This window comes from Microplitis mediator, chromosome 8 (genome assembly GCF_029852145.1).
Source record: "Microplitis mediator isolate UGA2020A chromosome 8, iyMicMedi2.1, whole genome shotgun sequence".
Classification (NCBI taxonomy): Eukaryota; Metazoa; Arthropoda; class Insecta; order Hymenoptera; family Braconidae; genus Microplitis; species Microplitis mediator.
In genome coordinates this window covers 3,239,130-3,266,350 of record NC_079976.1, presented here as the reverse complement: position 1 = coordinate 3,266,350, position 27,221 = coordinate 3,239,130, and the positions used below count along the sequence as shown (strand labels likewise).

The following is a 27,221-nucleotide window of genomic DNA, read 5'->3' as shown; positions in this document are numbered from 1 at the left end:
AAGAGCTCAAAAGTCGTATCATAAAGATTATTTTTATTTTAATAGTTTGAAATTAATGGATAATTCCGTTAGCAGAGTCAATTGTCGCCCAATTTTTTTTTTTTATTGTGTGATTTATAGGCAATTAAAAAATAATTTGAGCTTTATAATTAATAATTACTTCAGTAATTTCGATAATTTGTTAAAAATAATAAAAAAATTAATTTTTTTTTACACTTTATTTTGGATATACGTCATATTTAATCGAACCTTCCTCATTCTAGTAGAAGTAATTAGATTAAAAGAATGTAACGATACATTAATGACAAAAATGATTAATTCCGAGTATTAGTTTATTTGTGACGAAATTGATAATAATCACACGCTGTATAGTTCATCAATTTAGAAATTATATAGTTAGGCCTGTAATCTGTGCCACGTTATAGTCGATATCATATAAATTTTCTACTTAATTGTGAAAACGAGTTCATTAAAATCATCGAGTATTTCATTTTCTAAACTCTATTTGTTCGGTCTAAAATAGTATTGTTTTGAATTATTAAAGAAAAAAAATGATGATTAATCATTCTTATTTATTCAATATTACGATATTGATACTTGTGATTATTATAAATTCGAATGTATTATCGGTAACATCACAATCAGTTCCTAATCCGGAAGGTAATTCAAGTATCTTCAAAGATTTCATAGAACGAGGTAAGTATTCTCATACATATCATACTTTTGGAATAAATTTATTTTTAATGGGTAATTATATATTAATTAAGGTCATTTTGGAGAAATTAAATTATTCATTGATTTATTAATGCTGTGTCACCACCGTTCATTTATTGCGACTTAATTAAGTTCTGATTAATACAAAGAATACTCGGAAGAAAATCAGATCTGACGGGGTATTATGGACAAAAAAAATTTTTCTGAACTGAACATGGAAAAAAGAGCAGTTGAAAAATTACAGTTTCTACAGTAAAAATACGCCTTCCGGGCAAATATCTTTAAACATTAAAGCTTAAACTGTAATTTTAGAAATTTGCTATAGTAATAAAATAAATACAATTTTAAGCAGCAAATTTTATAGTTTAAATCGACAATATCGAGTTTGTACTGTAATATTTGTTATTTCTGTAAAATTTATTGATAAGAAATGTAATTTTTACAGTTTCAGACTTGGAGCGCTTTACTACTATACGAAACTGTAATTTTTCAACTGCTCTTTTTTCCGTGAAAGTGGTTTTGGAATCAAATTTTGATCTTTCAGAAAAAGCAGAAAAAAAATTCTGATTTTTTCAATTTTATTTAATTTTGAATTTCATAGTTTCTCCTTTAATTGCCTTCTTTGATACATTTTTAATAAAATTGTTTTTTTTTATGCCTGAATTTTACTTTACGTTATTTTCATTTTGAATTTTTTAAGCCAATGCTGTGAAATTGAACGTATATGAGATCTCTATTAACGAAGAGTATTTGCGCAATGATAAGTATTGTTCTGGTAAATGTGATGGACTTGATATAAAAGGTGAACGTGATGCAATGTCTTTAGAATACCGTAACCGATGTACTGGAAATTTTCAATATTGCTTGTTAGATGGGGTAAGTTAACGTTTGTGACCACAATATTGTACTTAAGTGACGAAATTAATTAAATTTATTTAACGATGCCCAAATTAATAAGGAAACTGAAGAACGAAAAAACGCGGAGAAAAGACATTATGATCTAGTATTTGCTGCTTACGCGGATGGTAATTTCGCGATTACCCGAGAAGTACAACAACAAATTGATGAAGCCAAGCAAAAAATTGATCATACTGGTAATATTTGTAAATGTTTATGTGAGCGTGCAAATCATTAACATGCCTAAAGACACCCAATCCAATAGAAGTAATAATATTAGCACTCAAATATTAGGTCTGTAAAATGATAACTTAATAAATTTATTCGTTTTTAATTTTGTGTCACAGTAGAGTCATATTTTATCAACTACTTCATTATTTATTTTTAGTACCATCGACAATATGTAAGACTCGCATCTCTTGCCGCAGCCTACGTTTTCAATAGGAACAAATACTGAATCTAATGAGTCATGCAAACATTATGTCGTATTCAGAGCAACTTCTAAAGCTGATGATATGCAACATGTTGTTCCGGTTGTTGCGTTGTCAGTTGGTAATTTCACATTCATCCTGGCTATGGATGATTTCTTGCTCATTAAATTTTTTAATATCGTAGAATAAATAAATTAAATTTAAAAAAAATTATGGAATTTCATTTCAATCACAAAATGAACTGATAGGAATTTTCATATTTTAGATAAAAGTATAGTAATTTTAAAAATAATTTATAAATTACATCTAGAAAATGGAAAAATTAAAAATTTCAATAACAATTATAATTACTAGTACTTAACATAAATTTTTTTTGTATGCTTGCATGATTACGTAATGCGATAACTAGTTTCGTGTTTTTTTTTGTCAGCTGTAAACTCGTGGAAAACAAAAGGTCGAAGTATAACTTGTACCTCAACTTGGCTGGTAACTTGACTCAGTATTAGTTTGTAGACTATATAACAGCAAGGGATGGATACGTACATATATATATATATATATATATATATATATATATATATATATATATATATATATATATATATATATATATATATATATATATATATATATATATATATATATCTACAGAATGTACTTGCAGCCGTGCTCTCGAAGCCATATTTATGTGGAGCGAAAGCTGGCAAGCGACGTGAAGCGCGATAGAATAAGGAACCGAGAATTTAGGAGATGCGAGCCGTTGAAAAGTTTAAACTCCGTTTTCTCAACCTTAAAACCTTTAAAGTCCGCCCTCAGTCTCTCAGCTCTTGCTGCTCCATCTTGTACTCCTCAGGTCTCGCTTGCCCCGAAATCACCCTCGCGAGTGCGGCTTACACGGGCAAGGTGTTAAATTAAACAAGCTTAAAATTTGCAATCATCCCCTCGCCTCTCATTCACCATTCACTTTCTCAAAGTTTACCGTTACTAACTCTCGAATATTCACTCTCGATTATCTTGTCTGTAAAAAACCAGAAACATAAAAAAAAAATTATACATTCAGCATTTAAATTTTCCAGATAAATTTTTATTTTAAAATGATAAAAAATGGTAATAAAAAATCATAAATCACGAGCTCGTAACTCTTTTCTGGCAATTGTAGATAAAAGTTAAATAAGTCATAGACTTAATTTACTCTGGCACGAGTCGTTGGCTGCATAGTCTTTCTCCGAGATTTCTTAATTACCTACAAGAGCCAGAGATATACAAGAGAAAAGCTACGACAGTATTCACGGTTCAGAATATATATATATACATAGGAGGTGGAGTCGAACAGAGGTAAAGGGGTAAAAGGGTTGCCAAGGGTATGTATAAAAGTCCAACAACGTAAAGGCTTTTTAAAAGGGATGAATAAGGGAGCACGAGATTTACGGATTCTTGCTACCATTCCATTTACATTGCTGAGTCTACGATTAAGTACCACGGGTTTCTGTCATTTTTATCACTATTATTTACAGTCTAATTACTCGTTTTATTCAATTTTTTATGTACCTGAAAATCGGAACGTTTTTCACGCAACGAAAATGAAAATAATTCATGGAATTTGTGTCTAAAGGCAAATTTAGGGGTAGTTGGGGGTGGCCTGTCATTTTCGGGTGACGTGCGAAACATTTCCGAAATCTAGATCCAGTAGATTTTTCACTTTTCATTTCTTTTTTCTTATTTTCGTTCCGCGAAAAACGTTCCGATCTTCAGGTACATAATTTTTTAACCACCCACTGATAAATTTATTTTGAAGCCCAATTCGCGTACACTAAATAAATAACACACTAGCAATTAAATAAATCTATAAAATAGATAAAAGTAAAATAACCCCATAAAATATATCACCTCATTTAGGTTAAAATATATATCCAAAAGGTTCGCTAAGTAAGACATTAATCGGCGGGCGTATCCGAGGCTATCTGTAAAGCTTCAATAGCGAACCAACACGATAATACCGAGTCTCTGCTAAAGGTGTGCTGTATATTACACCAGCTTGCTAGGGAATCGCGTGTCATTTGTCCGTTGATCTCCTGGGGTCTGCGAACTTACCAGGTGTAAGCATTTTCTCCTCTCGGTTTAAGCTTTCGGCGCAAAAATTAGCGCCTTTAGCTGGTGAGTTAGAGCTCGCAGTAGTTTCCGTAATAGATGTTTGTAGAAAAAAAATAAAAAAAAAGTGTGGTCATTTGTAGAAAAGCGTGTGAGAGTTCGTGTTGCTTCAAGAAGATTAACTCCCATGAACTAACGATTCTCTTGGGGTAGATGTTATTGTCGTTGGTGTTTTATATATTTTTTTGTTTGTCGGTCATGCATGTGTGGATGTAGATGTAGACTAAGAGGGCGGTCTTGAGTTAACAAATGCTCATGGGCAATTAAGCCTCGATAATCTTGTGGTCGTTGATCAATGACCAATTGCGCAAGCTCATCGTCGTAAATATTGCTACCGTGAATTGTACAATATAATGTATCGCAGTGTAGTATATTCAGCTGTCAGGTATGAGGGAATAGAAGACGGTAATAATCGTTATAAAAGTGGAAATGGAGACTCTGAAACTTTGAGTTTTGCAACAAAACTCATAATCTCACGTAAGCTCACAAGCTGGACTTTCCCATGCGAGGCTCACTTGCTTCCTAACACAGCCTTATACTTGCTTTCGTTCCCCTCCACTGCTTACCCTCTTCCCTTATATCCTCACGTCAGTTTGTACATTCTCTCTTCCTCGCTCTCTCTCCTTTTAATAGTAAGTTCATACACTCTACTGGCTTAAGGCTTATGTGAAATTCAGCCATGCATCTACAGCCTAATAATAAAGCTGTTACGCGGAAGAGCCACGCAAACTCATGATGCACTTTTCGGGGTGACGAGCCATATTATTATTATCGGGATTTATTGAGCTTATGACCGGAGAAGTTTGTTTGTATTTTTCAGCAAACAATTATCTCTATTAATTTTTTTTTCCGTGTCAGTTGGTAACTATTATTATGTATTCATTTTACGGGAGGTTATTTGTAATGTTTATAACCGCACGGGTCTGTTTTTTATTTTTAGTAAAAGTTAAATTATATTTCACAATAATTTAGCCGAATATTGCTATTAAATTTGGCATTTAATAAAATTTTTACAGCCGTGGGGATATTAATTTTCATGGGAAATTTTTTCGATAATTACGTAGGAGCTCTATAATACAATTTTTACAGCCATGGGGATCTCAATTTTCATGGGAAAATTTTTTTGATAGTTACGTTGGAGCTCTATATATTTTTGTGAATAAAAAGTCAGATGACAAATATTTTTTTCTTGGGAATTCTTGTAATTGGGACATTGGAATTTTTTTTTTTTTAGTTAAGAAAAGGCTCTTTTTGCTATGGGATTAATTTTGCTTGGAGAATATCTGTAATAATATTTTAAAAACAATGATAATGATAATGATAATGAAAATGTAGGAAAAGTTATTTTAAACTTTTCAATTTGTATTTTATGATGAAGACAGTATCGCAAAATACTTGGCGAAACTACCCTCATAGTAATTGTGTAGCAGTGTTCATTCAAGGGTAACTCGACTCACGAGCATTGATCCTCTTAAATTCCCATGTAGCTCCTTCCTTAGCATTAGCATATTATCTCGTTCCCGTCACCAACCCTTAACGTTTTCCAACCGCCCACCCGCTCTACGGCCCGTCCTGCCCCGCGCTGAGGATTCCCTGAGTAAGAGGACTTTGCAGACACTTGAGAGTTTGTTTTAAAACTCAGATAATCGTTTCGAGTCTTATCCTACTCCCACTGCTATGCTGCCTACACCCTATTGCCTCTTACTCCGGTTATGCCCTCACTCCCAGGGGTGACATTAGATCGGAATAAAAGTCTTGTCCAATTATTTAACAAAAACACCGTAACTAAATTTTATCCGTCAACTTTATTTAAATACACAATCCAAAAAAAGATACTAAACAAATAAATAAAATAATAATAAATTTATTTTAAGATAATAAAGTTACAGTTACTTTGGTAAAAGATTGGGACAGCTGTCTGTTCACAGGCAATCAGAAAAACTACCCTCTTAAGGATCTCTATCCTCAAGTATCTGCTATCTTTTTTTTTTTTTTTTTTTTTTTCATTCTTTTCTCCCTTTTTTACCCAGAAGTAATGTTCGATCCTTCTTCTCAGTCCGGCTTAAGAAGCGCTTGGGGATGAGAATTTTCCAGCATCAGTCCTCCTGGTACACCCGAGCTCCGAGTTTCGAGTCCCGAATGAGAACGAGAACGTCTGGCACTTGGTGGTTTTTAAGAACCTTAACGCCTCTCGCTGATTCCGCTACCGAGATAGTGCCAGGCACTTTGCATTTCGTTACGAGCTCTAATTCTCCCGGCATTCTTAACGTTACCCCCTTCGTGTTATTTTTTTTCGACTGAAATTAAAAAAATATAAAATATTTCATCATTATTTAAAATCCCATCTCTTTAATTTTAACGTCTTAATGTCCGAATATCGGAGGATAATTGATCGAGGGTTTTAAATAAAAGAGAGACTCGAGAGTCGTGAAGGAAAATTCAAAATAGAACAGGACAGAGTGGAATAGAATAGAATAGAGTTAACGTGCTGGACATTCTCACCTCTGAATGGCCTTGACACTCGCATTCAAATGCTTCTCTGTGCTCACTAGCCCCCGTTGTGTGCCGATAACTGCGGCGTATCGCGAGAATGAGAGACGAGAGACGTCAAGTGGAATCCATCAGGGCTTAAGGGTAATAGATGCTCCGACATTAGCATATATATGCCACCCCCCGATTATATTGGTATTAATCGTTGACACGTCGTCGTCGTAGTCGTAACTCCCGTCTCCCATCTCCCATCTCTTCTCTCTCCCTTCTCTATATATATAACACGTGTTATTTATATCACAAAATCATAAATTTCAACCAAATCCCCTACTTCGAAAATTCGTATTTTTATTTTATAAAACTCAACTAATAAATATCATTCAAAGTTGTTAATTAAAATAAATTTATGATAAATTTTTAAACTAAAAAAATTACAGCTGTGGGAAAACGACATTTGCATATTATAAGTACACGTTACCAAGTACGATATCATCAAACTCGTTATTCTGTGCATACGTATGTATATGACGTACATGAATATATATATGTACATACAATTCGTGATGAAAGCCACCCTTATACCTAGAGTCAGCCGCGAGCCCCAACTTGTTCCCTTGGGTAAATCCACAGGCGATTGCCGTCCTACTGGTTGCTTATATGCTTCCAGATCACGCATCGACCATTCTAATTAACTTATTTTATTTATTTTTTATTGTTATTATTCATTAATAAATAAATAAAATATATTTACACTTGAATTTGGTCACTCGAAAATCCATCAAGTAGAAAAGGGTGAGATTGGTCAGACGGGATCAAGAATAGATTAACGACGGAGGCCCTATCTCGTCCAATCACAGGCATAATCCTCAATTTATTGTCAGTCAGTTAAGATTTCTCTCGGGTAGAAATTAGATGAGGGATATCGAGGCGCAAGATGATGCTGTGGCATGCAAGGCTCGTCTTAATTAATAAGGACACGCGATACCGTACAAGGGAAAGTATAAAGGATGCTCGGGGATTTAAGACTGAGTAGATAGAAGGAGATCTAGGGATGACTAGCGAAAGGCACACAACGCCTTACACCAGTCCTCGGGCTAGTCCTTTGTTGTCAAGAGGGTCAGGCTACTTTAACCCCCGGGGCTTTCTTGAGACGTCTTACCCTTCCATGAGCATCACATTCTATTCTATTCTGATATTTTGTATGCATATATAAGCAAACTGCTGTACATCTTATGGCAAAATTCTCTAGTGTTGAGTTTAGAGTAAAGATTCCAGAGGGTTTCGTAAGGTTATATATAATGTGTACCTGTGAGCTGATATCTAGCTCACCTGAGGCTGGAGATGCGTTACCTGGCGCTTGATGTGCGCCAATGTCGCCGTTGGCGGTGGATGTAAGGCCATGTTTGCGAACACCAGTCTCTCCTCGTAGTCGTACTCACACAGAATTTTATTTTCACACAAATAAAAACGGTCACCTACGCAGAATCTGCAATTAACAAGTTTAAATATTAATTTTAGTGACTGTTTGGGATACATTTAGTTTTTCTTCGCTGTAGGATTTTTTTTTTTGGAAGTAAATAATTTATTTTGCTGGGAATTGTTTAAACGGTTAGGTTGTATATAATCTACTAGTGAAAGTAGCAGTTGTATTTACTGCTGAGTGTTGATCGTTTTTGGGGTAATTCTCTCCCTATATATTTTTCGAGGCTAACCTGAAGATGGGCGGAGCAGCAAAGCGTGCTAATTCCGTTTAAGACCGCTTTCCGTTCCGCTCTGTCAAGGAAATTGCGGGAAAATAAAGCCAAGAGAAAATAAGAATAAAAAGAAGTAAATATATAGACACAGATGCAGATGTATATGTGTGTGTGTATATATATAAAACAACAACTAGGGTAGAGAGAATCTCTTCCACTCTATTCCAGAAGAACTCGAGCGTTTTAAATGCAAATTTCCACTCGATTCGCATCTTGTTTCGCCATTTCCTCGATTTCTCCAATCGTCAAGTTTTCTCCTCTTTCTATTTCATTTTTTTATCCCCTTTCCCTGATACTTGAGAGTTTCATTTGTTTCTTTTTCATTATTTTATCTTTTTTCCGCAATCTTATACTCGAGATCAAATAGTATGATCAAGACTGAATTCATCAGAATCGGTTGCGAAAACGTGTCTCGTTTTTATTATGTTGAAATATCCCTGACTTACTTATATAAAAAAAATACTGAGGCAAAATTAACTTCAAAAAAATTTATTTTCAATGTTTTTAAATCACCAGTAGTTAACTATTTATATTTTGGTGCTCAGAAATTTTTTCCAAAATATTTCAGGTGATTTTACTCATCAATAATATTGGGGATCATATTTTTTGAGATTTTATAATTACATACATTAATTGTATCGACAATAAAAAAAAAAATTTTTCTATGGCCATTAATTTTTTTTCATGAAATATACACTACAAAAATTGGGGAGTGAACCCGGACTAATTTCGGAGCGGATGCCTGTTTATTTATTTGATCCCCTTGGAGTGAAATTCACTCCGAAGGGGAGTTTATTTTAATGTTAAGTCCAAATTGGAGTGAATGCGGATTTAAATAAAATTCAGATCAATCCGAAATCACTCCGTCGGAAAAATAAACTCCCTATTTACTTCGTCTGTATAGTAATTTTTTTCTGAACCTCCGGATCCCCGAGTGGTGGAGTAAATTCGGATTTAAATGAAATCCGTACTCACTCCCGATTTTTACAGTGTAAGTAAACAGCGAAATATCCATCATAATTTTTTAAAAAATCATTTTTTTCTGATCAATTCAAATTTTAATTATGATGATTTACTCGAAATCGTAGTAGAAAATTATTACAAACGCAGTATTTTTTGAGTTGTCTTCTTGCTCATCCCTACTTTATTATACATACATATAAAAAAATATACAAAGTCAAAGTGTAGCTATATCGCCAACTGTCGTGGTACTTTAAAAAAAGTTTGAGCATCCACGTTTTCGTTTTATTGCCAGTTTTAAAAGCCGATCTTATATACCGAGGGATTTCAGTATATATGCCATACTAAACTGATGCGGGGTTTAAAAAAACGTTCTGACATTATTTGAAATTCGTGTCGAGTATCAGGAACATCAGTCTCATGTCGAAAATATTCTCTTGTCATTATGTATTTTTTGTCATAACATTTATTCAACTCAACTTTCCCAGTATGTTCCATTACAATTTAAACTCCCATCGCAACTCAATTATTATGTAAAATTAGCTATCAAAAATTATTAATATTAATATTGTTATCATAACTGCTGTTTGAAGAAAAAAAAAATACTTCAACCAATAATTTTTGTTTTTTTACCATTCAGTATTCACGATACGTACTCTCGTCTCGAGATTTAACGTCAAGGATTCCTGTCGAGTGGTTTATACCCGCGCTTATGTAAATGCCGACGTGATTTTGTTTTATTCCATTGCATGGGATATTTTATTTGAAAAATATAAAATACACATGCCCATATTTACGCGCGTAAAAAAAAATGGATAAAAAATTAAAATTCGTAATTTTTTACCAATAAATTGATCATCATTATTTTTCTTTTTTTGTTTCTATTTACTCTCTGGTTTAATTTCATGAACGAGGCATTGCTGAGGTTGTATATCTCACCGGTAACCATAAAAAGCAATGTGCCGTCATAACGCGCTACGATAAGTACCTCGGTGGCATCGAAATCGATGCTAGCATCAAATATCGAGCCTCATAAAAACCCGTCGTGTTCCCAGTATACAGATTTTGTGTATAATGTTCTATCGCAATGATTACCCATTCTATTCAGTGATATGCCTCTACCTCTACCTCTACCTCTGCCTCTGCCTCTGCCTCTGCTTTTACTCACTAGTACCATGTTCGCGCGATAAGAATGATAAAAAATAATCTCTAAATGCTTTGAACATTAGCTCGTTCGATTGATGGGTTTTGTTCCGATACCGCCGCTAGCAAAAAAGGTGATTGCTGTTGAATAAAAAAAAAAGAACTCCAGGTAAATAAATAATTTATGGGTTTGCATTGGGAAATAAAAATAGTGTGAATTGAGTGTTTATCGAAGACTGAAGCAGGAGATTAGTGAGCAAACAATTCTAAACCCCAAACGACATTGCAACGGTGAAGGATAAAGGAACTGAAGGGATGAGGATAAGTACGAGGGTAAGAAAGTGTATGGAATAAACTTATCGTGATCGAGAATTCCCGAAGGAGTTGCTCTGAGTAGTTGGCGTCGCTCTTAGTCAATTTGCATCAACCGGAGACAAGAGACGAGAGAAGAGAGAAGAGAAACGAGTGACTCAAGACAACGCTGGGGGATCTCTTGGTACTCTCACCCTTTCACCCGCTCACCCTTTTAAATTATACTATCTCCCTTGTATCCATTGAGCAGAGTCTGTGTCTCGTGTCTTGTGCATCTTGAGCTGTGCAGCAGCCGAGTCTAACGCGTTTAGCCGAGACTCGAGGCTCTAATCAGATCTTATAGTGGAGTAGGAAAGGAGGAGCCTCGCGAGCAACTGGCGCCCAACGCGACGTTAAGTGTGAAGTTAATGGAGTCAAGGAACCGTAGACACCCCCCAGAGACTCTTCAGTATAGACACTTTGGTTATTAATGTACTTGAGCGAGTTTGCCTTCACGAATAAGGAATGAGGAAACGGTTTGTCGAAAATTCAGTTATTGCTAATTTTTATCTAACTCTACCTGATTTAATTTATACAACAGTATTTACAACGGCAATACTGATGTATATTTTAAGATACCGGGTTTTAATTTCAAGAAATTTATGAGAAGACACGTCAATAATAATGCCAGCTGTCTGCTAACTAATTCAAACTGTCAGGGTATCGAGAAACCAGCCTGCCGCGTTAATTCGATCAGAAGTCAACCCGCGGAGAGTGGATTCTGAAATAGTTTGGGGACTAAATGACAGTGTCTTGATCTTGATGTCTCTTTCCATACATATCTATATATATACAACACACTAATGAGTGCGTTCACTTGCACTTCTGGTGAAACAAGACGGATTTAGACACTTCTCCATTGAAATGTTACCTCTTGAATGACACTTGCACATTGAGACACGTTAAATATTATCGTTATAATAAGTAATAGTGATGATAAATAATGCAAGAAAGGGACATTTACAGTGTTATGAATATGCATTATATGTCTAAGTATTTTCATATCTTAATAATAATTCATGGGCCATCAATTATTGTACCGCGAGCTTACTCTTGGTAAGCAATATTAATGACCAAGATCTGCGGAGAATTAAATGACGTTAGCCCAAGAAATGGGTTTTGTAGTGAAGGGGTTGACTGCTTGTGAGTTTAAACTCCCTTAGGGATCAAGCAACGATATTTCCATGTCGCGTATGGTTGTGTATCTTTCTATAATTAATGCTAAATAATAACCATCAACTTTTTTTAACAGAGGCTCAACTTTGAAAAACTCTTCATTAAGCTGCTGATTAATGGCCGCGTCTGATTAATTTTCTCGAAGGACCTGAGAGCTGAACAATATATTTTATAATTATCAGGAAAGGTCCAGCGGATGTTTTTTGTTTAAACTGAGAAGGTGGAACTTGGATCAGAACATTATCGCCTTGGGAACTACTCTGGCTGCTTCCAAAAGGGGTATTAAGTATGACTTAGTACTCAAGTTTCCATCATTAGCCATAGCCATAGCCACCTTATATACCAAGTTGTAGACCACCCAGAAGCTCTCACCCTTAACTTCGCTGGCTGGCTGCTCGGCATCCCTCTTCAACGAGATACATTGGCCAAGTTAGCTACCTCTTGGCACACCAATACAACCTATTTGCAGTCCGTATAGTTGATAGTCTATAGTCTATAGTCTGTATAGTCGGGCATTGTCAAGGTTTCCTTAGGGAAGTTTCTTCGGCTTCTCGCACCCGATTACCCGAGAGTTACTTCACGGATTATTCAACCCCTTGAGCAATATCGGCAAACCCAAAATCACTCGATAAATGCCTGATAAAAAGAAAACCATCTTAAACTTATCGAACTTTACTGCCTATTAGTTCATTTAGTTTTTAAAATGAAGTCTAACAGCTTTTGGCGAGTGTAAAATCGTAAAAGCTATTAATTAAGATGAAGAGGGAGTTGTAGTTAGTTTGTTAGTTAGCTAGTTAGCTAGTCAGCTGGTTAACACAAAACAAGTGGGGTTGGTTATAATATATATAAACTATAGTTTAAGTGAGTCTTATCTGCTTTGAGGCAGCTTGTTTGACTTCCGGCGCTGTCTCCTCTGACCGGACGCACTTGATAACTGAATATCCCGAGTGTGGCGAATGAGCTTAGCCCAGTCTAATCCTTTCCGGGGCTGTCTCGTTTCTACCAGGTTATTACCAAGTTTAAGCTTCTTCAGCTTGACTGCTTGGCCATCCAACAAACTTAAGATTGTGTACTTTAAATGTTCCCAGTCTCTTAATTCGAGGGTCCTCGAGCGTCTAAGCCCAACGATCTTTAATAAATAAAAACACAAGAGTAATCAGAAAAATAACTCAGAGCTACTGAAGATGATAAGTCGATAAGAATAAGGATATATGATATATGAGAGATAAATATATCTTTATCACACGAGTCACAGATATAAAAATGAGTTAAAGTAAATCCATCGTTACGGAGTATCAAGACAATGTATGAGAAGGGGGTTAATCTCAGCCCGGCAGCTAAAGAGATCGGCAATATTTCTCAATAAACGATAAATCAGAGACAACATACATCTCTCTTTTCTTTGTGAGATACTTTACTAGTGGTTGTTTCTGTCTGGCTCATTTCCAGCCTCACTGCCACTGAATTTGTGCTGCTGGTAGTTGTGGCTGTAGTAGTATACTTCTCTCCTTGTGCTTGCGGCCCATTAATCTATGGTTATCTATGGCGTACGCTGGTGGATAAGTGCACGGGAATGAGCCATTTCACCCTTGGGACTCGGAAGGATCGACGTCATCCTCGAGAGTAGGGTCAGCAGCCCCACCCACTTGAGCTCAACACTCGTGATGAGTTCAACGAAAAGCTTTATGGTTACTTATAGACATCATTTTAAGGGTGTTAGCCTTTTGTTACTGCAGAAGTTCAATTCCATGTATCACCAAATGCTATCATTTCTCGATATTTCACCGAAATTATCGACTGAAAAAATTCCGACCAAAGCCAATTTCAAATAAAACCGAGAAATCAGAATATTGGCGCGTATAAAGTTGTAAGAAGTAGTACACTGACCGAAAGGTTATCTTGGTTCAAAGAGAATTATCTTGAGTCAAGAGAATATTTAGGAAAATGGAATAAATCTTGGTTGAAGAAAATTTTTTCTTAATTTTGATTATTTTGATTCAAAAAGTTATTTTTTCGACTCAAATGGGTTAAAGTTTCAAGTTAAAAATATATGATTTTAGTTCAAAAAGAAAAAATATTTTAAGAAAGTAAATTGTTTTTTGAATTAATATTTTGAATTTCTTCATTCATGTATATTGAATATTTTATTCTATGAAATTTAACTTCTCTACGTAAGGAGTCAGATTTCTTAAACCAACTAGTGGCTATTGCTTGAAACAAAAATAAAAAAAATTCAAGTCAAGAAAATCAAGCTCTTGGTTTTTTTCCATAGCAGCATTCGGATAACAGGAGCACTCGGGTCTATGCAGCTTCTCTACTTCGGACACTACTTTGTGTATACACGTAGACGCCCGAAGATCCCAAAAAAATGAAACGAGTCTGTTCAGCGCTGGCGCCGTATATGTGCAATTATATATTACACACCAATATTCTAATAGTATTAGTTTATTAATTATACAAATAACTAATTCATATACATAAATTGTTTTGAATTGAAGTGTTCGGTAAAAATGTGAGTTATTGTAGTTATTAGTCATTATATCTGGTGTTATTTCCTGATTTAAGTTAAGTTAAAGGGTGTCGTTTCAATCGCGAAAAAAGTAAGTTAATTTTTATTTATGCTGTTTTTAATCATATATCAGATAATCAAGTTTGTTTTCATTTCTAATCCTAAGTTCATATAAAATTGTTTCCTTTTTAGTGTGGTATCATGCAGTTCATAGTGTCAATGAAGCCAGGATAAATAACATAACCTTTAATTTATTTTCATAAACAAAAAAAATTTCTTATTGTAATAAAGAATCAAAATTTATTTTGATAATTAATTGTATATATTCTGAGAATTGAATTTTTAATAAAAACAATTAATTTGAAATTGAACTTATTTATTATATTTTAAAATAAAAGTATTTTTTATTTACATTGATGTATAATTTAGTTTTAAAATGAGTTTTTTATTTTTTAAATCTAAAATTAATCGTTCTAAGATGAAGTCTACATTTATTTTGAACTAAATGTTATCAAATCTTTAAATAAATTAATTTTTACTTGGAGTAAGTTAAATGTGCCTCCGTTTAAAAACTCGATGTATCGAAATGAATCGATATCGACTACATTCGAGAGAACGATGTTTTTAGAATGAGTTGGTATCTTCTAAAACCAAGAGCTAAATTTTCTTGAGCCAACCAAGTTGTTTTCTTGTTCGGAGAAACTAAAAACATTTAAAGCAAAAATTTATATTTTTAAATCAAAATTGAATTTCTTTATTGAAGAGCTTTATATACTCTAATTAAAAAAAAAAAAATTTTTTACCAAGAGAAAATTTTTTCAAACAAGAAAAGAGGATATTTTAATTTAAGAATTTATTTTTGGAAACGATTTTCTTCTTGACCCAAGAATTCCTTTTTTTGTGTGTACATAAAAAACGATATCTCGATTGATCTGAGCGCCTGTAAGATTCACTGGGTGAATAATGTGAGCGGGTTATCGTACAACCTTCAGTCTCATAATTCTAACAGGATCTTTTTATTCTTCTTCTCTTTCTTCTTCTTGTTCTCCACCCGGACCTTATTCTGTCGCACAGAATAAAGAAGTAACTTAACGAATGAGCGAAAGAACAAGTTTGCACGCGTCTGGCGTTCCTTCCTATATACTTCTTCTTGTTCTCCTTCTTCTTTTCTTATTTTCTTAGTAGTACAAGTACTTGTACTCGTACCACCGTCATCTTTATCTTACTTTAACGGTCTTATCGTCGAAAAAGTTAAGTGGAAGAAAATGGAGCGGGTGTGAGCGAGAAAGTTGAAATTGATGCAGTGGACGGGCCTGTAAGACTCACGCAGTTGAGAAAACTTTTTAACGTACGAGCTTGGTTATGAGCTGAATAAGAATAAGGATCTGTTGATATTGTCGTCGACCAGTATCTGTTACCACACGCTCACATATATATACATTAGCAGATACATGTTTACCCATATATATTAGTCTGTAACCAGTAACTAGTAACCAGTAACCAGTAACCTAACCCAAATAGTCGCCAACAAGTTGGTAGTTGGTTAAGGGCAGGGTACAGGAGTGAGAGGGTGAGAGGGTGGTAGGGTGATGGAATGAAGGAGAACGGCAATGCTAGAGTCCATTATGCCAAGTAGTAAATGGGAAGAGACTCACGTCAAACGTGACAGGAGATATTGTATCTCTGACTTGTCTCGGGTAACGTACTAACGTGCCTTGAAACTGTCTGAAGCAGATACCACGACACATTGCTCTGTGGCAACCGTCGTATCATACCTCGTGTGCTCGACATGCGTGTCATTCCCCTCTATAGTTTGTTGCTTTACCCTATTCTACCTTTGTAGTTACCAACGTCTTTGCCATTTAGTATTACCAATTATTTGTTTACTTAAATAAATAACTCTTTTATCATTTTACTTCACGCAGAGAAATTTTTAGTAAAAATTACCAAAAAAATATGATACTATGAGGACATGTGGAAAATGTCTAAATTTTTTCCATGCACATTGTAAAATATACTACTCGATAGCATGTAAATAAAATGCAATTTCTACACTGTAGAAAGAGCAGTGTTAAAAATGGACTTGTTTTAACTCCGCCCGGTGTAAAAATGAAATTACACCGGTGCAGGAGGAGTAATACACCAGTGTTAAAAATACCGGTGTTAAAGCGGAGTAAAATCGGTGTAAAAGCGGAGTAATCGGTGTAAAAACGAAGTAATATCGGTGTGAAAGCGGAGTAATACCGGTGTAAAAGCTGGGTAAACTGCGTCCGCTTAAATGGAGTATTAACTTTAAAGATTATAAAACACAAAAAATGTCAGTTCTTTATGAAAATTAATAAAGAATTTTATTTATTAACAAGTATAGTGATCGAGTAAGTAAAAATATTCACAAAGTAAAATATTTTAACACCGGTAAAAAATATCTACACCGGCGGCGGCGTTTTTTTAACACCGGTCTAGAATATTTACACCGGCAGCTGTAATGTTATTTTAACACCGGAGAATTTTTTTTAACACCGGTCTAGAATATTTACACCGGTGGCAGCGTTATTTTCACACCGCTTTAGGGGGTAAATTTAACACCGATAATTTTAATACCTACACCGCTTGGACTTACCCCGGTGATTTTTTACAGTGTACTAACAACATAGTAAAAATTTAGTTATTGCCTAGATGTTCTTACAGTATCAAATTTTATGGGTAACTTATACTCAAAAATTATCTGCGTGTACATTGTGAAAAATTGGGAGTAATTACGGATTTTATTTTAATCCCCATTCACTTTGATCCGGAGTTTTCATATTAAAATAAAACCCCTTTCGGAGTGAATTTGATTCCGGATTTAATTGACGTTCATTCGGCAAATTTTTTACAGTCTAATTAAAACGATCTATTAATTTAAATCTGCTTGTCAGAATAACAAAAAAATTTTTTAATCAGGCTTTTAATTTTTAGTAAAAACACATAAATAAAAAAAAATTGTTGCTTTACTAAAATATTATATTTCTCGATATTTAAATGGATGGACAGATATTTAAATTTGTATAGCTGCAGCAGCTGAATGAGAGCGCTCACGCAGCTTGCGTAAATATTAAATAATTCTCTGGTTGGTTATTAACGATAATAAAATACCGATCTATTGTGCAAATTCATCGAGAGATTTATAATCGGCTACTCTTGTGTCCTGTCACGTACATCCGGCTGTTATCTGTCTATAATTTTTGATAGCGTGTCCATTTTAATTGATATACGATTTAAAATTTTAACTCTCTTTTTTGTTTATTATTATCACCATTTGTGTTTATAATTAATCCCCAATATAAAGCTATGGCCTTCTGACACGCAGACACTTTATCGCTGCATTTTTTTATTTTTATAAAAATACAAATACTTTAATGCTTTAATTTTAATTATTTATTTAAGTCTTTCAGTCTCGGTTATTTTTAATAAATCGAATATTCCATTTTGCCTCCGCCCAGATTTTATCCATCAGAATGTTATTCAATTGTAACAGTATCAAGTTACACAAAGACAGAATACATCAACGTCATCGAGTTACAATAGAACGTATATATAACATATATTAAACTCAAATAAATTTGATATTCTCCGAAATTTGACATATTTGTCATATTCTAAAATTATATATCATTACTCTACAATTAAATTTCATAAATAATTAATCACTGTAGCTGTCTTATATTACATTAAATATAAAACATTATTTTACCGTGATAATTTTAATGCAATTATTTAAAAATAATTTAACTATTCGATGAAATTGATTTAATTGAATTATGCAAATATGATCAGTACTGGTACTGGGCTCAAACTGCTCCTACTGTTACTGGCATAAACTCGTGGAGTGTCAGTTTGAAAATCACATTAGTTTCTAACGATATTTGCTCCGTCGCGCAATTTCAGTATCATTTTATCGGTAGCAGTCCGTTCCATACCATCCCTCTCACCCTCTCTTATTATCTTTCTCTCTCTATATATATTTATACCCAGCAACTATTGAACGTGTGCTCGCTCAGCTAATTTCGTATTTGCCCGATTAATTCCGGACGTTTAACGGAATTTGATGTTTCGCTAATTATTCTGTCGTGTGTGCTACATATATTCAAACATGTGCGTTATATTTTTAACATTAATCTAATTCTACACGCCTAGCTTTATGCCCACAACATACATCTCTTTAATATATATATAGTGCCTTATATAACAGCTATAATTCACCTAACAATCAACTAAAACAATCAGCATTTAACCCACGTCACTTGATTTTAATTTTAATTTTTAATTACCTATTATTTATATAATTATGGCGGGAAAAATTTTTGAATTTCATACGTTTTCGAATCACTTATAAATTTCAAAATTTTTTGAAAATTAAAAATTATCATATTTATTCGAGAGAAGTAAAATTAAAAATATTAAAATAATTAATTACATAATCGTATGAAAAAACAATATATGGTTAAAATATATAAAATCATATATGTTTGCAACAAAAAAATGTACAATATATTATATTGTATATTATAAAAAATAATGTATAGATTTTGGCCGATTTAATATAAAATTATATACAGTAGTAAATATATGTTTTCCATACATGTAACTTATATGTTTTTTATATTTAGCTATATATATACATTTACATTTATCTTATAATATATTGTATTAATATATTTCCTTTTATATTAAAAAAATATAAAATTCTTTTATGAAATGAAATATATGGTAGCATATAAATATAGTTTTCGTGTATGACAAGAATATATATTTTCATATATGATAAAAATATATTTTTTGTATATGATTGGCATATATATTTTATATTTGCTAAACATATGTACGGACTCATATATGATGAATATTATATTTTTTAATTTTAAAAAAATATATCAGAAAATATAGTTGAATTGGCCACATACATTTTCTGATATTTATCATATATTTTGACCATATATATTATATTCATACTGGTAATTAAAAAAATATTCTATTAATACGAGGATTGAATTGTCCACTTTAAACTGACAAATTTAACTACGAGGATGAGCGTCAGGAAAATTAATCTCGCCTAAAAAAAGGTCCTATCTCTCGGGCACCATACAAATGAATTTATAACACATAAATCTAACGGGATAACAAACATTATCTCAAATATATTAAATATATTAAAGCCAATACAATATGTCATAGGGATGACTCTGATATGCAATTAGAAATGTAAACACAGTGTTACCATCAGTGAAGTAAGTACTTTTAAAAATAAATCACCTGCTCGTGTGTGTCAGCAATCTCGACTCTCAACGAGTTAGCTACCGCTGCTGTCATATATATACATATATAACAACAATATACATTTACATTTGGGTATTATAGTCATAGCCTAGCGTTTGTGTCATGAGTGTAATGGGTGCTTGGTGCACATATAACTTGCTTCCACCCTATACTCTTTATGTATATACATGTGTATGCTCACCCACGCGTTTACGTGCCTGATGATTTATGCATACCACTAATTACCAGCGCTCTCGCACACTCATACAAATACACGCACACACACACACACAAACCTTAAACACAGCTATTTTATTCACACTGCATAGTTTTATTGGAGTAGAGGCCATTGTCTGATTTCAGATCGTTTACCATGGCTCCAATTACGCGGGAAAAACATTTTCCCATCAATTACCAGTACTTTGAATTAATAATTTATATCAATAGGACAAAGGTAATTATTGGGTCATTAAATGCATCACGATGTCATTGAGCTGTTGGATATAATGGACTTCTGTGTATATATTTATTTATATACATGTGTGTATAGATATGTGTATTTGTGTATGTGCTTGTAAGGTATAGAGTGAATCGGTGGAAATCAAACGCAGGATCTTGGCAACTCGACGCCGTTCATTTATAATCGACGAAACGCTTATTACGTGGCAGGCATCGGTATCGGATGAAACACATAGCAGTATAGCGAGGGGTTGCGTGTGAATTTTAGGGGATGGAGACAGAGATACGTACACAGGTTCTGTAGTAATAGTAACAGTAACGGTCTATCGCAACCAGACCCGTGCTGGCAATACTGAGTCTAGGTTATCCGATGACAAAGCGGCTTCGAATAATTCTCTCTCTCTTCACACACCCTCGTGTCCCATTCTCTTGCTTACACTCCATGGAATCGTCCTATCACTTGGTCTACTCGCACCCAGGTTTGGATTATCACCATTGAAAATGCAACCAAAGCCCTTGTTCGGATGCAGCCGCGCTTGAACGCGATACCGGTTAAACCCGTAGTCTTTTTCTCTACAGCAGATCGTCGCTTTGGCGGCAGAGTAAACTATTATTTCCCCTCTCACACAACTGTAATTTGCGGTTTTAAATAATTAACTTCGCTTCGTAATTTTTGTTATATTTAATATCTGATTTGTTAAAGTGTCTCAGACTATTTCTGCATAACGACTAAAGTAAGCTATAGAGTAAGAGAAATTTCCGAAGGCTCCCTTGAGACTCGGCTAGGCTAAATTGGCGGCAGTATATTACGGCTCAGAGTCCGCATTTAATTTGAATATAATCGCGAAAGGAGATCTCCGGGAGGCTCGACTCAGTTCCCAGCTACGACCGACTATATATACCACACTTATACGTACATATATATGTATACTGCAGAACACCCTTGTGCATATATTTAGTAAAGCTTAGAGAACTGCGTGACGTTGACCGGAAGTTGCCTTCGGGACACCGGAAGCAAAATGGCCGCTTAGAACCTCAAGTCAAGACCCAGTGAGCTTTGGCGGTAACTTTCATTCTTACTGTGCTCACTTCTCTGAGAAATTGTCGGGCTTTTCCTCCTTTTCCCATGATTTTATATACATCTTGGCGTATTTTTACGCGTAACTCTTCATTACTAAGTTCTCTCGGGTCGTAGCTATAGAAGCCATTGATTTGAGTGGAATGAAAAAATAAAAATAACTTTGGGGCAGGACAAAGAAACAGGAGTTGAGGGATGAGGAATAAGGAATGAGGGATAGGATGTAAGGGCTCCATTGCACTTGTGAACTTTCTCCACGGTTTAACTGTATGATTAAACAACTCAGGTGTTTTATGCTCGGCTCGGCAAGTGATCGCGTGACCCAACGGCCATATCCGTTTCCTTTCGCCCGAGCCCAACGGTCAACTGCTACCAATACACCAACCACTTACCTCCCCTTTCTTCTTATTTCTACACACAACAACCCTTAATCCTTAAACCAATGGCTCGCGTCGCCAGATAATGATCTGCTAAAGAAACCAGTGCCTTGGACATTTTGGTTAAGTTTTATGTTACATTGTATGCTTACACTTTTATACATACAGTTATAAAAATAACCTTTTCATTTTTTTTTATCACTGTTATTATTTTATTACTGTCGAATTAGTTTAGTTTATTTTATATTTTTACGAGCTTTAGATTTATGGTTAAAATTTTTTTTAAATGGATGTCAATTATTTCATAAATTTTCTGAAAAGAGGGACAAGGAAAAGAAATTTTTTTTTTATGGCCAGCTTAGACTAACGAGTATCGATTTTCGATAGATTTTCTATCCCTTTTTTCTGGAGGTGATCCTGTAAGAACTGGAGGACTCGAGCATTTGTTTTTATTCTCCAGAAATGTCCGAAATAATGTTCAGAAAAAAATACAAAAGTTTGTCATTAATAAAAAAAAAATCAATTGCCAGCATAAGCCGTCGAGTCCAAATATTCTCTGCAGTTTCTCAAGAGGACTCGAGAGTTCCAATTTTTTTTTTAGCGATAGATGTCAGATAGAATCTTCAGAAGTTAACGAAAAGTAGTTTTATTCGTTAGAAAACGAATATTTTTTTCAACAATAGTTTGAAGAGATGGAGTAGAACTTGTTTCCGAAAATTAGCAAGGATGATTTGCATCTGACGTAGCACTCGTTCATCCACCGACAGCTCCTCGAGCTCTCATTCCACACCCTGGAAAACTAGACTACAGGATCGTGAAGCTCTTACGCACGTCTCCAACATAGTTGGTTAAACTCAACTGACTTTTGTCGGCAGCACTTCCGCGCGGCGTCCGTCAATTATCCTTGCCACGCCAGCTGTAGAAAGGGGCTGTAAATCTCAAGTGCCTTGGATCACAATCCTCAACAGCCTCAACTCACTCACACTCTCTCTCACTCTTTCCTCATCTCCACTAACTAAATCTCTCTATTCTCTACTCTATATTTATCTCCTCTACATACAATACACACATTCGTGGCACATAGTTTTCAAGTAACACGCGAGCTTTTCTTTACGGTACTACTGTACTAAGTCAAGCAGAAACAATCGTTCGTTAAACATCTCGCGCAGGAGATTAAATTAAATTGTCACATTTAGTTTCTAACTTGGATATTGAGTATGTATAGAATTTTAAATTAAAACACAGTCGCAGTGTTTCGAGTTAAATGTGTGGTAGTTTGTTTTGCGGTTTTACTTTTGATTGAATTATTTACTTCTCCACATCATAAATGTGTTAATAAATTTAATTATTAATTACAACTCACTATTTGAAGACAAATTTATTATTTATTATTTTTTTTACTTTCAAAAATTTTAGAATGAATTTTTATAAAATTTTATTCTCAGAAAATTTTGTAAAATAAAAAATTTTCATAAAAAATTCCGTACTAATTTCGAGTTTATTGTGTATTCTGGGATAAAATTTCAAATCAGAGGTAAAATGAGTCATTTTTCTTTTAATTAAAAATATTGCAAACTCATCCTCGATTCGTTCGATATAAATGCAATGAAGTCACGCACAGTGATTGAAATCAGAAAAAAATTGAGGTGATAAGATAAAAAATCCCTTAGAAAATCTAGACCAAGGGCTCGGTACAAGAAAAAATTTTTTTCCTTTACTTTGATGAAATTCTTCACATTTGATGGAATTGGTTTTTTTAAAACTAATGTAGGGTAAGAATAATAAATTGAGAAAATAATCTCACCTATGATTACACTGCTGACAAGCAAAACATTCAAGATGATAAACATTTGTTCTAGCTCTCATAACCATTTCAAAAGCTGGTATAACTTTCGAACACGCTGAGCAGTATCCGGTGTTACCAAACAGTCTGCAATAAATAAAGAAAAAAATAATAGTAGACGTAATAATAATAATAATAACAGTAATAAAGACATTGGAGGTTAATAAAAAAAAAGAAAATATCCATTGAAAGTGATTAAATTTAATATTTATATATATGATATCAGAAAAGCCATTGAATCAATAAATTCTGAAGCAAAACGACATAGGGATAGCGGCATACACTAATGTCCTCCTCAAATATTGGGCCATTAATAAAGGCCGCAGTTTCAATAGCTTGGTACTCTCACAATAGCACCTGTGTGTTTTCCCTCGGGACCCTGTAATCTCAACACGCTTTATTTACTCACTTTTACCCTGTGCTCTCTTCCGTACTAAACATCCCATCCTCCTTACATTCACTCACTCACTCACCCGCGTTTTCATTCGAAATTTTGTCTCTTCTCTTTGCTCGCCCGCAATCACCCCATGACGTTTGCTTCTCGAGCTTTTATTCAATAAAGGAAACTCATCTGTGAAATTCGATTTATAATATCGTATCTCCCGTTTCCCTTATTGGCTTTTAAATTATATCTATATATAGAGATATATGAATATATGCCTTGATATTATAAAACTTTGAATTTATAAAATACTTTTTTTCTCCCGGGTATTACAAATTCTTGACAGTACCTGAGATAATCGCGCTTGCAGAGGATCAAGTTGGCTTTTGTGTAGAGGGTTGATCCCACTTCGCCGAGTCTGCAGTCACAACAGCCGCATTTTAAACAATCTTCATGCCAGAACATATCCAATGCTTTTAATAGGTATCTGAAATAAAAAACAGAAAATTTTTAGTCGTTACTTTTTCAAATTCAAAAAATTCAAATATCAGGAACGCAAGATTATGACGTAATTATTTTCTATTGATCTGCTGTTGATTTTTTTTACTCGGAAGCTAATTCTCTGCCGAAATGAGTGAAATTCCACTTCTGTATAGTTCCACTTCTGTATAATTATTTATTTTTAAAATCGCGACTATCGCGACAGTTAATCGAAAAAAAATTTTGAAAATTCAAAATAAAATAACTAACGTACGCGGAATCAACTATTGAATGCCGTATTTCTGAGAGCTGTTAAATATGCATTGAAAAAAATTTCAATTCATATTTTCACTCTAAAATATTTTCAAAAGCTTCTTTTTTCTAAAACCCTTTCCCTTTTTTATTGGAAGTCTGTTTCATAATTATTAATATAAATATTTTTTAAAATTTGTTTTAGACAAGAGCTTACTGAGGATTAAACCAACTTTGTTCTGAAGAAGCAGCCTCACTTCATCTTGAATCCCGAAAACCGTGAGTCTTTAATAATCATTAGCTATAGAAATTATAATTATAAATAAAACATCATACCTCTCGGTAATGGCTTTGCCACATCCAGCGCATTCTTGCGGAGTTGATCCGCTTTTATTGGGTTCACTTTTGCTCACGTCCATCGTCATCTCGCACAGAGCAACTGCCAAATAAAATTTGAATATTAACAATCTGAAACCATCTTCCATCAAAAGTTTATAAACTTACTTCGCTAGAGGTCAAATAATTAATGGGAATCAATAGAACGTTTGGATGTAAACGCTGTCAAAATAGCAAAATTATTTATCAGAGTGAAATATGATAAACGCATTAAAGCATAATATCTGCAAGTGTCGTTGGTGGATAGCTTTTATCAAGTTTCAACGGCAGATGGTTGAATCTGAGTTCTAGTCGGGTTGTCTATGAGTAATTAGAGTTACGGTGCCTGAGAATTTAACCGCGGTTAGTGCCATCTGTGTCCGAGCCGTGGGTGGCGTTTCTGACTGCGGTAGTGGTCAGAGTTTAGAATCGAATTAGTTTGTGACCAACCTCCCACACATAGGATTTATATCTATACACTTGTCTACTAACGCTGTTTCTATCTATATGTCTTGCTATCCTTCTTTACTCCCAATGTAACGCTCACTTATGGTAAAATTTGGGTAAGTTCTAACTACCCTCTGCTTTGGTTCTGCTACAATCGGGTTTAGTTACATCTTCGACCTGTAAATGCCTCCTGATTTTCGACAATTGAAAATTTTCTTCATACAGTGAAATAAGAGGAAAAAAGAACGTCTACGAAAAAACGTCAAGGGGATTTTCTTTCGTGATACTGAAGTTAGCCGACGTCTAATAATTTTTGGATTTTTTTTAAACAATAAATTATGAAAAAAAAAATATTTGAAAAAATTGCACCTATAGTTTTTTTAATTTTCTACAAGTGCATATTTTTATTTTTTGTTTTTTTGTAATTGATTTGTTGAAAAAAAAAATCCGAAAATTGTAAATTGTCTGTTAACTTCAGGATCATTTTTTTCACAATTTCTAGGTTTTTTAATCACTAAATATTTTTTTGATATTAAATTAATTCGGACATTGATTTCTTAAAAATTATTTTAGAGTGGGCAAAATGGACTTGGAAAAAAAAATGAAATTGGAAGAAATTTTTATTTTTTTAGTCATGTAAAAAAAATGGATGTCGCGAAATCTTCTATGCCCATTTTACCCTATTGTTATTATTTCAATGATTGATCTCAATAACATTCACATAAAAAGTAAGACATAAATTAATTTTTCGGTCATTAAATTACTTCTGAATTTTACTCAGGTCTAGAAGCTAGAAAATTACAAAAATATTTTTATTTATCTACGAATTTTTTTCTGATAAAATCACTATCAATATTTATCAATAATTCTTACTGCAAATAATTTAATAACAATGATAATTATTTAAACAAATACTTAAACCAAAAGATCAAAAGAATATTTTAGATATAGAATAGTAATAACAGCAATATACAGTCAACTACAATATTAACAAAGTTCCTTGCGGTTTGAATAGGTCTGCTTGGACACAATATTACTGAGGATGTTAATATCTCCTTGTGGTTAAAACTTCCATGCAAATACATTCTCCGACCCTTTGATCCCTAAATTAAACCATCTCAATAATTTTATCCCACATTCACAAAAAAAAAAAAAAAATAAACAAATGTAAATACTTCAATATTTACTTTTATTTACATTCGTAAAAAAATACGTTGGTCAAATTTACATTAAAAAATAACTCAAATAGTTTTCCCAAAAAAAGACAGCATTAAAAAAAATAAACTGCGGAATTTGAACGAGTTATTTTCTCCACGAGGCTGACCGTCGGAATCTGACCACGTGAATTCTTGTGGTGACAGCTTCGGCCACAGTTTTCGAGGACTCTAACAATCTTACTCAATCCATATACATTCATATATATACATATATACTATATAGTTAACATTAATATTGAGTTACTCTGTGACATTATTTTTGAAATGAATGAATTTATTAGTTTACTTGTCGAATGACGACAGAATATCTGAGCGTGTAATTCCATTAGTAGTACAGCCAAGCGAAAAAGAATCTGATTTATTGAGTTGACAGTAAAGGGGTAAAAGAATACTTATTACTCGTCAATGGAAGCACAAAGCCATGGAGAAAGTCCTGAGCGACG

General features: G+C 33.8%; 2 protein-coding genes across 5 annotated transcripts in view; one reads left to right on the top strand and one right to left on the bottom strand.

Annotated features, from left to right (window-relative positions):
* Positions 1–27,221, bottom strand: part of LOC130672745 (LIM domain only protein 3-like) — a 117,332-nt gene that overhangs the window by 3,991 nt on the left and 86,120 nt on the right. The window contains exons 2-6 of one of the 4 annotated variants that reach the window (XM_057477459.1): positions 25,076–25,178; positions 24,357–24,494; positions 23,587–23,712; positions 8,010–8,166; positions 6,183–6,487 (exon numbers count right to left, since the gene is read on the bottom strand). In XM_057477459.1, the coding sequence (XP_057333442.1) occupies positions 6,287–6,487; positions 8,010–8,166; positions 23,587–23,712; positions 24,357–24,494; positions 25,076–25,164 (711 nt within the window). In that variant the 5' untranslated portion in view covers positions 25,165–25,178 and the 3' untranslated portion in view covers positions 6,183–6,286. Of the gene's footprint in view, positions 1–6,182; positions 6,488–8,009; positions 8,167–23,586; positions 23,713–24,356; positions 24,495–25,075; positions 25,179–27,221 lie in introns of those variants that run through there. The other 3 variants (XM_057477460.1, XM_057477461.1, XM_057477462.1) reach the window with 3 other exon arrangements.
* Positions 433–2,191, top strand: LOC130672747 (uncharacterized). The gene is made up of 4 exons (XM_057477463.1): positions 433–696; positions 1,415–1,590; positions 1,673–1,905; positions 2,000–2,191. Exons 1-3 carry the CDS (start codon positions 552–554, stop codon positions 1,847–1,849), a joined length of 498 nt encoding a protein of 165 aa, XP_057333446.1. The 5' UTR covers positions 433–551; the 3' UTR covers positions 1,850–1,905; positions 2,000–2,191.